General features: G+C 41.7%; 1 protein-coding gene across 1 annotated transcript in view; it reads left to right on the forward strand.

The window, feature by feature from the left end:
• The window catches only part of LOC124264739, a 69953-nt gene extending 57029 nt beyond the window's left edge, over positions 1–12924 (forward strand). The window contains 5 exon segments of the mRNA XM_046699510.1: positions 4782–6547; positions 6549–9760; positions 9866–10932; positions 11802–11843; positions 12814–12924. Of these exon segments, the coding sequence (XP_046555466.1) occupies positions 5135–6547; positions 6549–9760; positions 9866–10932; positions 11802–11833 (5724 nt within the window). The 5' untranslated portion in view covers positions 4782–5134 and the 3' untranslated portion in view covers positions 11834–11843; positions 12814–12924.
• The last annotated feature ends 609 nt before the right edge of the window (positions 12925–13533 follow it).

The following is a 13533-nucleotide window of genomic DNA, read 5'->3' on the forward strand; positions in this document are numbered from 1 at the left end:
GTTGCAATTTATGCCACATTGAGCTTGGAGCAATTAACACAAGGTGTGTACAAGTGTGGTAGGCGCTGGACGTGACCCTCACTGTAGACCCTCTGAAGAAAGTCTTCCAAATTTAGCCTGGCTTGGCACAACCATGGAAGGTGATTCAAACTAACTGGTGATGTGAGGGAGCAGCCTGGATGATGATCCTCCATTTGATTCAAGATGGACGTAGGAGGGGAGTCTGGTGTAATGAGGGTTGACTAGAAGACATGGAGAGCCTGGGGTCTGGACACTGAGGGAACATCCTACCTGCATACATACTTGCTTCTGCTGAAGTCATTCAGTGATAGATACCTCCTTCAGGAATTTGGATATTGAGGAACCGTTACCTGTGAAGTGGAGTGTTATCTCTCATACCTTTGGGAGGCACCGAGATGGATTGTACAGCGTGAGTTGAGCACAGGCTGCAGGAAAGCGACCTGTTATTGTGTACAGAGGAATGTAGACTGTTAGTATCTGTTTCTTGAATACTGTGCTGTGTATATTACATATATCTTTCTAGTCTGATCTCAAGATTGAAGTATGCAGGTGTAGCCCTAACTTATTTGTGAGGATAAAGTAAACCAGTTGTTCCAATGGATATAGAGTAAAGATGTCAAATTTCAAACTGATTTATAGCAGAATAAGTTAATTATGCTTAACATCCTTAGATGGGCAGGTATTAATACATACAATGAGTACAGCTTGAGGTATCCGTGTATTCCAGACCTGACCGTTGTAGTTCATTGGATAAGAAGGTAGAAGCTTCATGTTGTTACCAAAACATGGATTTGTTTGTGAACAGAAACACTTCTTACAAAACAAAACACAACCATGCTTGGGAACATTGTTTCCATCTTATATGACAGTAGCAGACTGATAAACAACTGAGTATAGGAGTTGGCCTACTATATACTGTGATAAACAGCTGAGTATAGGAGTTGGCCTACTGTGATGAACCATAGCTGGATGATTGCAGGCTGCTGGTAGTGTGCTGGAAGATTCCTGTCTGTGTAACCTACATGTGTAGGGGTGCAGCCCTCTTGGGTGGAACACGATTAAGCTGTTCAAAATTGTTTTGTTTCAACCTACTCAAGGAAGTGGTTCACATTGATCTGAAACAATATTATATAAATAGTGTGGCCTCACTTAAAACATGAGTTTTCGTTTCACCTGATAAGCAACAGGGCCTTGAAGCTGTTTGATCTCCTCGATGTGACATTTACAAATAGACTCAGCCTTTGCACCTATTGATTACTGAACAAGTCAGAGGTAGCAATTCATTAGTTTCATGATACAGAGATTGTTCTCAGCAGTTGCCATTTTTGTGCTGTCTTGAATATTGTGTTTCTACTACTTTTTGTTTGAAAAGTTGCAACCTTTTTGTTATAAGTAATCATAATTGATTCCATGGCATTTTATCAGAGAATTTGTTTTGCCACACCCGCTAGTGGAATGGCTGATAATAAGGTGGGCAGGTCTTGGGCTGTTACACTATTACAGATTATTACATTGAACTTTATCCCTGATTTCATATTGTTCTCCACAGTGATTTGTGTTAATAATTTCCATAGCAGTATGTGATATGGCTATTCATCACTTATATGTTTATGAAAGAATATTTAAGAATTATCTTCATGTTTTAATTTTCAATATGTTTGGTGTGCACACTTTGTGTAAATTCTCTATGCTGGTTTTTATGTATTTACCTCCATAAATATGTGAAATATTCAGTTATAAAATATTTTGACCTAGAAATATGAATGTTTTTAAGCCCTAGGTTGAGTATCGTGTGTTCCTTACAAATGTTTATGACATACCCATACTCCATCCATACAATATTCCATATCCTTATGTCATGTCTATCACATACCTGTACTCCATCCTGACAATATTCCATATCCTTATGTCATGTCTATCACATACCTGTACTCCATCCTGACAATATTCCATTACCTTATGTCATGTCTATCACATACCTGTACTCCATCCTGACAATATTCCATATCCTTATGTCATGTCTATCACATACCTGTACTCCATCCTGACAATATTCCATATCCTTATGTCATGTCTATCACATACCTGTACTCCATCCTGACAATATTCCATATCCTTATGTCATGTCTATCACATACCTGTACTCCATCCTGACATTATTCCATATCCTTATGTCATGTCTATATACCTGTAAATCCATATCCTTATGTCATGTCTATCACATACCTGTACTCCATCCTGACAATATTCCATATCCTTATATCCTATCACATACCTGTACTCCATCCTGACAATATTCCATTCTTATGTCGCTGTACTATCTTATGTCATGTCTGTCATCATATACCTCCATCCTGACAATATTCCATATCCTTATGTCATGTCTATCACATACCTGTACTCCATCCTGACAATATTCCATATCCTTATGTCATGTCTATCACATACCTGTACTCCATCCTGACAATATTCCATATCCTTATGTCATGTACCTCCATCTGACATCCTGACAATACATATCCCATGTCTATCACATACCTGTACTCCATCCTGACAATATTCCATATCCTTATGTCATGTCTATCACATACCTGTACTCCATCCTGACAATATTCCATATCCTTATGTCATGTCTATAACATACCTGTACTCCATCCTGACAATATTCCATATCCTTATGTCACGTCTATGACATACCTGTACTCCATCCTGACAATATTCCATATCCTTATGTCATGTCTATCACATACCTGTACTCCATCCTGACAATATTCCATATCCTTATGTCATGTCTATCACATACCTGTACTCCATCCTGACAATATTCCATATCCTTATGTCATGTCATAACATACCTGTACTCCATCCTGACAATATTCCATATCCTTATGTCATGTCTATCACATACCTGTACTCCATCCTGACAATATTCCATATCCTTATGTCATGTCTATCACATACCTGTACTCCATCCTGACAATATTCCATATCCTTATGTCATGTCTATCACATACCTGTACTCCATCCTGACAATATTCCATATCCTTATGTCATGTCTATCATCCTTATGTCATGTCTATCACATACCTGTACTCCATCCTGACAATATTCCATATCCTTATGTCATGTCTATCACATACCTGTACTCCATCCTGACAATATTCCATATCCTTATGTCATGTCTATCACATACCTGTACTCCATCCTGACAATATTCCATATCCTTATGTCATGTCTATCACATACCTGTACTCCATCCTGACAATATTCCATATCCTTATGTCATGTCTATCACATACCTGTACTCCATCCTGACATTATTCCATATCCTTATGTCATGTCTATCACATACCTGTACTCCATCCTGACAATATTCCATATCTTATGTCATGTCTATCACATACCATACTCCATCCTGACAATATTCCATATCCTTATGTCATGTCTATCACATACCTGTACTCCATCCTGACAATATTCCATATCCTTATGTCATGTCTATCACATACCTGTACTCCATCCTGACAATATTCCATATCCTTATGTCATGTCTATCACATACCTGTACTCCATCCTGACATTATTCCATATCCTTATGTCATGTCTATCACATACCTGTAAATCCATATCCTTATGTCATGTCTATCACATACCTGTACTCCATCCAGACAATATTCCATATCCTTATGTCATGTCTATCACATACCTGTACTCCATCCTGACAATATTCCATATCCTTATGTCATGTCTATCACATACCTGTACTCCATCCTGACAATATTCCATATCCTTATGTCATGTCTATCACATACCTGTACTCCATCCTGACAATATTCCATATCCTCACGTCTATGTCATGTACTCCATCCTGACAATATCACATATCCTTATGTCATGTCCATCCTGACATTATTCCATATCCTTATGTCATGTCTATCACATACCTGTACTCCATCCTGACAATATTCCATATCCTTATGTCATGTCTATCACATACCTGTACTCCATCCTGACAATATTCCATATCCTTATGTCATGTCTATCACATACCTGTACTCCATCCTGACAATATTCCATATCCTATATGTCATGTCTATCACATACCTGTACTCCATCCTGACAATATTCCATATCCTTATGTCATGTCTATCACATACCTGTACTCCATCCTGACAATATTCCATATCCTTATGTCATGTCTATAACATACCTGTACTCCATCCTGACAATATTCCATATCCTTATGTCATGTCTATCACATACCTGTACTTCATCCTGACATTATTCCATATCCTTATGTCATGTCTATCACATATCTGTAAATCCATATCCTTATGTTATGTCTATCACATACCTGTACTCCATCCTGACAATATTCCATATCCTTATGTCATGTCTATCACATACCTGTACTCCATCCTGACAATATTCCATATCCTTATGTCATGTCTATCACATACCTGTAAATCCATATCCTTATGTCATGTCTATCACATACCTGTACTCCATCCTGACAATATTCCATATCCTTATGTCATGTCTATCACATACCTGTACTCCATCCTGACAATATTCCATATCCTTATGTCATGTCTATCACATACCTGTACTCCATCCTGACAATATTCCATATCCTTATGTCATGTCTATCACATACCTGTACTCCATCCTGACAATATTCCATATCCTTATGTCATATCTATCACATACCTGTACTCCATCCTGACAATAATACCCAACTTTCTGTCCTGTGTTTGCAGAGTGCTGATGAAAAGATAAGGAGCATTAGTAAACAGCCGGGATCCAAACCGGTGAGTCCATCTGCCCCAGAGCCACAGCAGAGGGAGGGGGACAACATGGCAGAACGGCGCATCCAACAGCGCCAGGGAAGACGGGATCGCTTTCGAGTAATGAAGGAGGACTAGGGGATCAGCCAAGTAAAGCAGAAATTAAACGCCGGTCTCGGAGTGAGGGGCCCACCAACAGGGTGACTCGTGAGAGACAACCTTTAGAAGAAGGCAGGCAGGATGACAATTTCGCATCATATGGGAAGAAAAATGAGAGAATTGTTGGTCCAATATGGGCAGTTACTCACAGTTCCACTGCCACACGGATGTCACGGTATTCACCACCCTTATCAGATGATGGGAATCTGATTCATGTGCAGGCTCAGAGGCCAGCAGGAAGTGACTCGGACTCTAATGAGAGTGACACAAAAGTGTGGACCAAAAATCCTCTTGTTATGAGGAAGACTAAGAGAACTGGCAAAATAGAGAAACGCCAGTCAAACAGTGAGAATGGGTTTTCAACAGGGATACCAACACCTATCAAAACTAATCGTGAAAGTTTTGTGTACTGTGGTTCTCAAGACAAGGGGGATAGTGGAGGTGGGGGCAGTTTGAAAGGGAACAAATATCAAAAACTTGAAGAATTAAGGCGGAAACGAATTGACATACAAATGACCTCTGACGAAGAAAACACTCCTGAGTCACGGATATCTCGACTCAGACAACGTGCAATTCAAAGTGGCCTTGGTAAACAGCCAAGACCAGATAGCTTCAGACAAAGTGCAGTCATACCAGGAAGTCCAACACAAAATTACTCTCCCAAATCTCAAGGGGCTTTCTTCCAGAATGGTTCATCCGATCCCAGGTCTGGTGGGACCTCCCAACAATTAGGGAATCAAAGGTCTTCTGTCATACAGTCATCTTACCAAGGTGTGAACGGTGCTCCCTCGTCTTCTGCCTATGGTTCACCTTATGGAGTAAAGCAAACGAGTAGTGGCCAAACTAGACAGCCTCTTATTCGGCCTTTTGATCCAAAGGGTTTTTCTGATTCTGGGATATCAACAAGGGCTGATGCTCCAGCTAATGCTAACAGGTTTTCCCAACATAATGAGGTTCGATCTCCTGTGACAAAGACAGCAATGTACAACAGTTCCCCCGAGGTGGTCAAGCGGCCATTTGACCGCCCCCGTGTGCCATCTGTGGACTCTATATATGAAGGAAGCAGCAACCAGCAGCCTGAGCTTCAATCTCCGGGTGTGGATTATAGCAGAAAGTTCGGTGCTGGTACTACTTACCAGAATGTTGGCCATGGTTTTGTGTTCATGAGGCCAGCAAGCAGTGGGACAATGGAGGTACCTAAAGGAGAATTAGTTCATGCTCCCGTCCGTCAAGGACTAGGACAGAAATCACCGTCAAACTTCAATGAAGTGGTTGAGTTACGGTTAAAGACCAGTCGTGTCATAGATAGACCTCCTTCACAAAGTGTCCTGGATCAGCAGAGGAGGTTACGAGCTAATATAGCAGCTAACAGTGATGACTCATTAGATGAACTGATAGAGTCCAACATTCAGTATCTAGAGAGTGAGATAGAAAGTGGACGTGCTAAAAAAGGTCTCTGCACCAGTGTCCAGATCAGCCAGTTTACCAGATCCAAGGAGGAGTTCTGGTCATTATACCAGTGTACGATCAGGTCCCCTACATTCAGGGGTCCTCCCTACATCCTATGCATCTGCCCAACAGCAAAGAACCACCCATACTATCCCCTCACAGCCACATATAAAACCTGGTAGTGAACTCAAGTTTCATATCCCTATGCCAGGGAATAAGCAGCAACCGCCTGATATTCGTATCGCAAGTGAGAACAGATTTGATTCTGGTGTTCATTATGGTAATAGCCCTACTGCCCCCAACCAGAGATATAGTACCTCATCTTCGTCAGGGTACTCAGGCTATGGTATCCCCTCAGAACGGAAGCTTTCATATGATAGTAGGTCAGTAATACCTACCAGTGACATCTCTAGAGATGCCTTCTCTAAATCAGACACTCAGCTGAATTCAGCTCCACCCATACCAGCGTTCAGGGAGGGTGCTCTGCATCCATCATATGTGCATCCCAAATCTAGTTCAGCAGACCAACTACAGCCTGATGGCACCACGGTCATCACAGATAGTTTGAACATTCCTCATCTTGACCGTGGTATGTTTTCAGATGTGGATTACGACATCGAAGTATCAGAAAGAGTGAACAGATGGGAAACGTATATGAAAAAGAGGAGTGATCCTGATCTTGGAACCATACAAGAAAGGACTGAGCAGGATCTACTGCCAAGGAATATTCGTAGATCAGTGTATGTGGAGCAGAAACTTGAGATACCACAATCCCCAGTTGGACCTGTGTCTCAGAGCTTCACCTGGAGTAACCTGCAGACTCTGAAACCATCTAATTCTGACCCAATGATTCATCTTGCTACCGATCCTCAGATGATAGCACAAGAGACCAAAAGGTTATTCCACCTGATCAGAGAGCCAGTGTCAGGTGCCCAGTACCACACTGCAACCAGTGCAGTGAGCACTTTCTATAATGCACCAGTTCCACAGCTAGCTACTGGTGGTGTATTGACTGCAGCAGAACTGCGAGAACAAATGCTAGCCCACAAACAGCCAGCTCTCGAAGCATCCAGCCATGCAAATGGTGGGAAATGTGTTTCTCGTTATGAAGAACTCGAAGAAATGAGAGATGCTAAGAGTGACAGTGTGAAGGATTTGTGTAGAAGGTTTGATCTTGACTTCCAGCCAGATTTGGACAGTCAGTTTCAAGGGCAATTACGATCGAAACATGATGATGATACTGACTGGTCAAAACTTATATCTGACCTTGAAGATAAAATCAAAGAAACTGAGGTTTGGTCTCCGAACATGGAGAGTAACAAGGGAGATATGGTCAGCATAGAAAGAGTGAAAGCTAGAACATTGCAAACAATACCGTTCTCTGAGGACCCTTTCTGGAAAGAAATTGAGGAAATGACGAGTTTCGAGAAAATGTTTAATGGAACAAGTTTAGATGACCCTCTGTCTTTTAGACAGCATCAGCTTGATTATCCCCATAGTCAGAGCTACACACTCCCCACCCAGCCTCGTACCTCAGCTAGAGACAGAATACATAGGTCAAAGTCACTTTACACACCCAATATAACACCATTAACCATTTCTGTAGATAAATATAGTGCCCCCAGTGCTTTAGATGATGTCTTAGATGACATCAAAACATCCTTGGAGAAACAATCCAGCCCTAAAGTAAGGAAGGCTGGGGACAGCTCTGACTCGCATAGGTCTTCTCCAGGTCCACCATTCGCTGAGGTGAACATCTCAAGCTCTTCGAGACCAAGAACATATGCAGATGTTTCTAGGAGCTATTGGGATGACAGTCACCTCGGGGCAGCACCAAGTGTGGCTCCTGGTCCTGCTGCTGCTCCTGCTCAAGGTTTGTTGTTGACATATGCCACTCAGCAGCCAGCCCAGCCTGTTCTTGGCATGCAGGAGTACCCCAATGTTGTGAATGGCAACTATCAGCTTGACCCTAATATACTCAAACAGAAGCTGCTTAACACCGGTCTTGCGCAGGATCAGCTTCTCACAAAGTCACCTGGACGCATTCGACCCAAGCCGCCTCCTCCGCTTATCATACCACAAAGCTCCCAGCAGCCTCCCACCTTGTTCTCAGTAACCCATCCTGCTCCTCTGAAGTCCCAGCCTGTACCACCTCGCAATGTGCCTTCCTCTGAAGAAAAGATTAATCAGGTAAATCAGTCTATGGAGGATCTAAGACAAATTGCTAAAGATGTTGAAAGTAAGATTAATCAAATTAAAACCAAACTAGTTAAAGCTGACGAAAAGAACCTTGATAAAATTTTGCTGACCCTTAGAAAGTTTGCTCCTGCAGCAAGTCCAAAATCTTTTGAACCTCGTAACGAATCTTTCCAAGATTTTTATGTGAAAAAAAAGTCCAAACTATCAGATGCCCTGACCGAACTTGAACGCATTTACAAGAGTTTGAATCTGGATGATGAAAGTCTGCTGGACAGAGCAGAGAGAAGGGACTACCCATCTTACAGGTCCCAGCGTCCACTTCAGTCTCCCAGTTTTATAGAGAGACCTGAGCAGAAGATTGAGACCAGTAGTTTCTCCTTCCAAGTTGCAAAACCTGACAGATTTAGAAGCAGAGAGCCTGAAAAAAAGACAGAAGCAGACTATGAGGCCATCTCTAAGTCTTTTCAGGCCATACTTGATGAAGTGAATCAGACATCAGCTGTGATGGCAGGACCCAGCAGGATGCAGACTTCTCCAGGTAATGCTGTGTCAAAGTTGAACTATTACCGTCCTCAAACAGGACCAAGTCCTGAGCCAGTAAGGAAAATATCAGCTCCACAGATGTCTCCAGTCTCATCAATAACGTTTCAGCCAGAAATTACTGTCAGTCCAGAGCCGCAGAGAAAAACTTCTCTTAGAACTGGCATTCCTCGACCTTTGAACCTTCCTGTGGTAAGTCCTGACCCTGGCAGGAAGGGTCTTGCCCTCATGTCAACAACAGCCAAGGTTATTCAGCCAGGGACACAAAGGACAGTGACACAGGAACCTCTGATAGCACGACAAGGTGTACAAGAACCTCCGATTGGGACATCAGGGAAAGCAATGGTTCCAATTCCCAAGAAGAGTAGTACTTTGGATGATCCACAGAGGCAGAATTTGTCAGCAAATGTGAGTAAGTTGATGACTCAAAGTGGGATTCCTCAAGAAACTCGAAGTCAGAGTGTTTCAATTGTCCTGAAGTCGCCTGGAGCATCATCCGCAAGCAGCTCCCAGCCTGCAATGTCAGTCAGCTCCTCCCAGACACCCCCAGCTGTAGCGCGCCCAGAAAGGCCCGTGGCCGGTTTCGATCCAAGAATCCTGACTTAGTGGATGATGACGTAGCTGTTAGGAAAGCCAGATCCAAGTCAACCCCACGAACAGAAACACAGTCTACAACAGGAGTGTCTCCCACAACAGCTGATTACCTGAAGCCAAGGGAGTCATCACCACCTCAGTCACATCTCAGACTTCGGGCCAGAGAAAGATGCTGACATTATGCATGATGACCTGGCATATCGTTCTCTACGAAAGGACGTATCTACAGAAACACAGAAACCTTCCACAGCAACTTCAACAGTGGAATTTCAGATAAAGCAGCCAGGAACACCACCATCAATTCCAAAATTTGAAAGGTCCTTTGACATCCATGCAACTAAAGTGAGCGAGAAGAAACCTCCTTCACCACATGGGTCACCCAAACAGCGGACAGTGGAGACCCAGACATCATCACAAGAACTGATGAAGAAAACTCTTCGTGGAAGACATCCTCATATGAAGAATGAGGCCTCAGAGGGCTCAGAGAGTAAGCGTCGAGGAGCAAAGATAGGTCGAGGAATTGCCAAGATGGTTGAAATGTTTAGCTCAAGTGATGAGGAAAAGAGTAGGAAGTCCAAACCCCTTCATACCCGAAGTGCCCCTGACTTGACTTTAGCTTTCACTGATGATGATGATCTGGATCTGAAAGATGAGTCCAGAGAAAGTGATATTGGTTCAAAGACGCTGGGGCATATTAAGACACCGAAGGATGTGAGTGTTTCAGACAAAGTTGTGAGCAGTGAAACATCAGAGGTTTCCACTCCAACATCTCCCAGTGCAAAACCTCCTGTCCACCCACTGAAGAAACAAGCTGCAAGCCCCGAGAAGACAGTTGTTGTTCCAGAGCAGAAAGTCGTGAAAGATGTGAGTGGGAACAGTGAGGGTGACAATTTGGAAAGAATATTTGTGTCAAGTAGAGGTAAGCGTGGTAAATCAGCTGAAAGAGGAGCAGAAAGTGATAGTGCAATTCTAGAAAAGCCAGAGAGACCAAAGAGTTTCCATGAACTACTGGCTTCATTTGAGCCAAATACGAATCGCCTCCAGCGACTGAAGACATTGCGGAAGTGTGCATCTGAAGATATTGTGATGCCCGAGACTGTGGTGCAGCGGACATACCACTCCCAGCCCTACCACTCCGAGCCGTACCTGGCAGAGCAGCGAGAGAAGGCACCGACCAGAGAAGGTAGAGCTTGTCTAAAAGTTCAGTTGACTGTAGTGGGATAGTGTAACAATAACATCACCGGTCCACTGTCACGGGCACTTAGTAACAAGAATCATCAAAGACATTTGGTTCATTTTGTATAATAACCTAATAGTGCTCTTCTTTATATTCATTTATTCACATTCAGGTTGTGATTTTTCAAAATATTGATTTTTCTTTGTTATTATTTGTTGAAAATCATGTGGTTTTGTGTGAAACATCATCATGCTGTATTCAAAAAATTGATGTAATAGAACCTTCTTGTCAAAGTATGCTGTTTATGTGCATGCATATCACAACACAAGAAACATTCACTATACAAACTGCATCTTTGGGATGACTGATTCAAGTTCAGTTCGTAAACCATATCACTTATCTGAATCAGTACTGCATTCATACATGTGTGGCATCTTCTTGATGCCAGTTGTGGACCTAATGACTGAGATTACATCACAGAGCGTGGTGGTTTAAGTAGTTGTTTATATGACTGAAGCCAATGGGTAAATAGAGACATGTATCTGGGTGTTGTGGCATACATCAGACTGGACAGTGTTTATGTCGAACACCATGTGGTGACTCTCATGTTGGGGGAACTGATGATCACCGACTTATGTCATTCCCAGGAGGATTGCCAACATCCGATAACAGTTGAACCCTGTCAACTGAGAACTGTTAACTGATGTATATATGGCATATTTATCTCCTGTTTTGAAAGTTTTTTGGAGTTAATTTTTCAATTTAAAATATACACTTTATGAGAAAGGTGGGCCATGTGATCATCAGAGCTCACCCAGTAATGTTCATCATATGGAGGAGTGTATCACATGTTGATGGTGTCATGCTTCTTTCAGAGGTTCGCAGCTGGAGGTTAACTGTGCCTTAACATTCAAAGGGTAAAAACTGGTTGATTCGTACAAGACATTGGTGTCATTGACTGGCTGAGAGTGTTGTTTCATATGAAATTAAGCTTTAAATGTGGCAGTTGTTTCACCTAGACTGTTTATAGAATGTAGACAAGCCATTGTATAACAATACTTGCCGTTGTATAACAATACAAGCCATTGTATAACAATACTTGCTTCCACACTAACAGGGTTTTGATTAATCCACACTGACACATGGGCAGGAGGGGTGTGCTGTCAGGGATGGCACGGCTACAAAGTATTCTGTTCACATCATGCACTTCAGCAATATCACATTCAACTTTCTCGCTCAGCCTTGCAAGCAGTTTAACGAATTCTTCAAAATAAGGTTAGATATATATGTTTATATTTAGGAATGATGGTTGTTTTCCAGTGATAATGCTGGTATTATAAGAAAAAAAGTCCTAAACTCAGAACAGTTTATTTAGGTTTTATATATGCTTTACTTTGATGTTAGTGACATCATGTGTGCAAGAAAGAACTTACAGTATTTTGTAGAATATTTGCGTTTGTTTGTTGTGAATTGTGTTGCTTTTGATGTTGTGTAGAAATAAAAGAAACAATATTTCACTGTAGTTGGTTTTTTTGCTGTTGCATGTTGTGATATTTTAATGTGTTCTTACCCATATATACCCACCAGACTTCAGCATAAATTATGTGCTGACAGTTTCTTTAATGCATGCTACCATTGTGTAGGCACGGATAAGCTGATTCAGAGCAATATTCAGTTCAGATATGTAATTATAAATGCTTCTAAGGAAATGTATTTCCCATTGATATGAAGAACATATATATATCCTGGTTTGGGCATGCACTAAATCCATGATTTCAATATTCTGTTTGTGCCTAAAGTATGGTATTAGTGTTTTGTTGGGTGTTCCTCCTGTATTGTGTAGCGTCAGTTTTGATGATTTATTCACTGTGTTTTTGTTCTTTGTAGGAGCTGCGATGTCCCCTGCATCTAGGAATGTCGTCTGTACAGCTCAGTCTCGCATGAACTTTAAGTCAGAGCTGGTTCTCAGAGTGGGCATGTGTACACTTTGAGTGGGTGAATGTGCTATAGACTGAGGCATAGCACAGGGATACATACACCTAAAGGCATAATGGTATCGAAACGTCAGTATCTTATCAGACATCCTCAACACTTCACTGGTCTTGTACACTCTGTTCCTCCATCACCTTCAATACATGCAGCAACATGGTCACTAGTTAACCCAGTAAATGAAGCCAAGGCCTTGTTCCAGATGGGAGCTGAAGTGTGCTCACCAATAGGCAATCTGATTACATCTGCTGTAGGGCATATATGTGCCATAGCCATGTTTCTCACACCTTTTTCAGGAGGTTAGGACAATGCTAAAGCAAGGATTGGGTCTCACCTATGTCATCTAAACACTCATTTCATTACCCAAATAGACATTAATCATTTTTACACCTCATCATGGCCATGTGTATTCAAGAGTGATAAACTAAATGAGTAGGTATTTCTCTGTTTTGACATATCATTATTCGACATGACAAATGATGGAGATTGCGAACACGGAATCTGAAACTGAACTATTATACTACGCATGATAGTGTAATGTAAATGTACATAATCGTATAGGAACATTGTGTATGATCAACCCATGAAGTCTTGATGATGTATATTTTAGTGAACATT

This window comes from Haliotis rubra, unplaced genomic scaffold (assembly GCF_003918875.1).
Source record: "Haliotis rubra isolate DU_JTF1 unplaced genomic scaffold, ASM391887v1 Scf94, whole genome shotgun sequence".
Lineage (NCBI taxonomy): Eukaryota > Metazoa > Mollusca > Gastropoda > Lepetellida > Haliotidae > Haliotis > Haliotis rubra.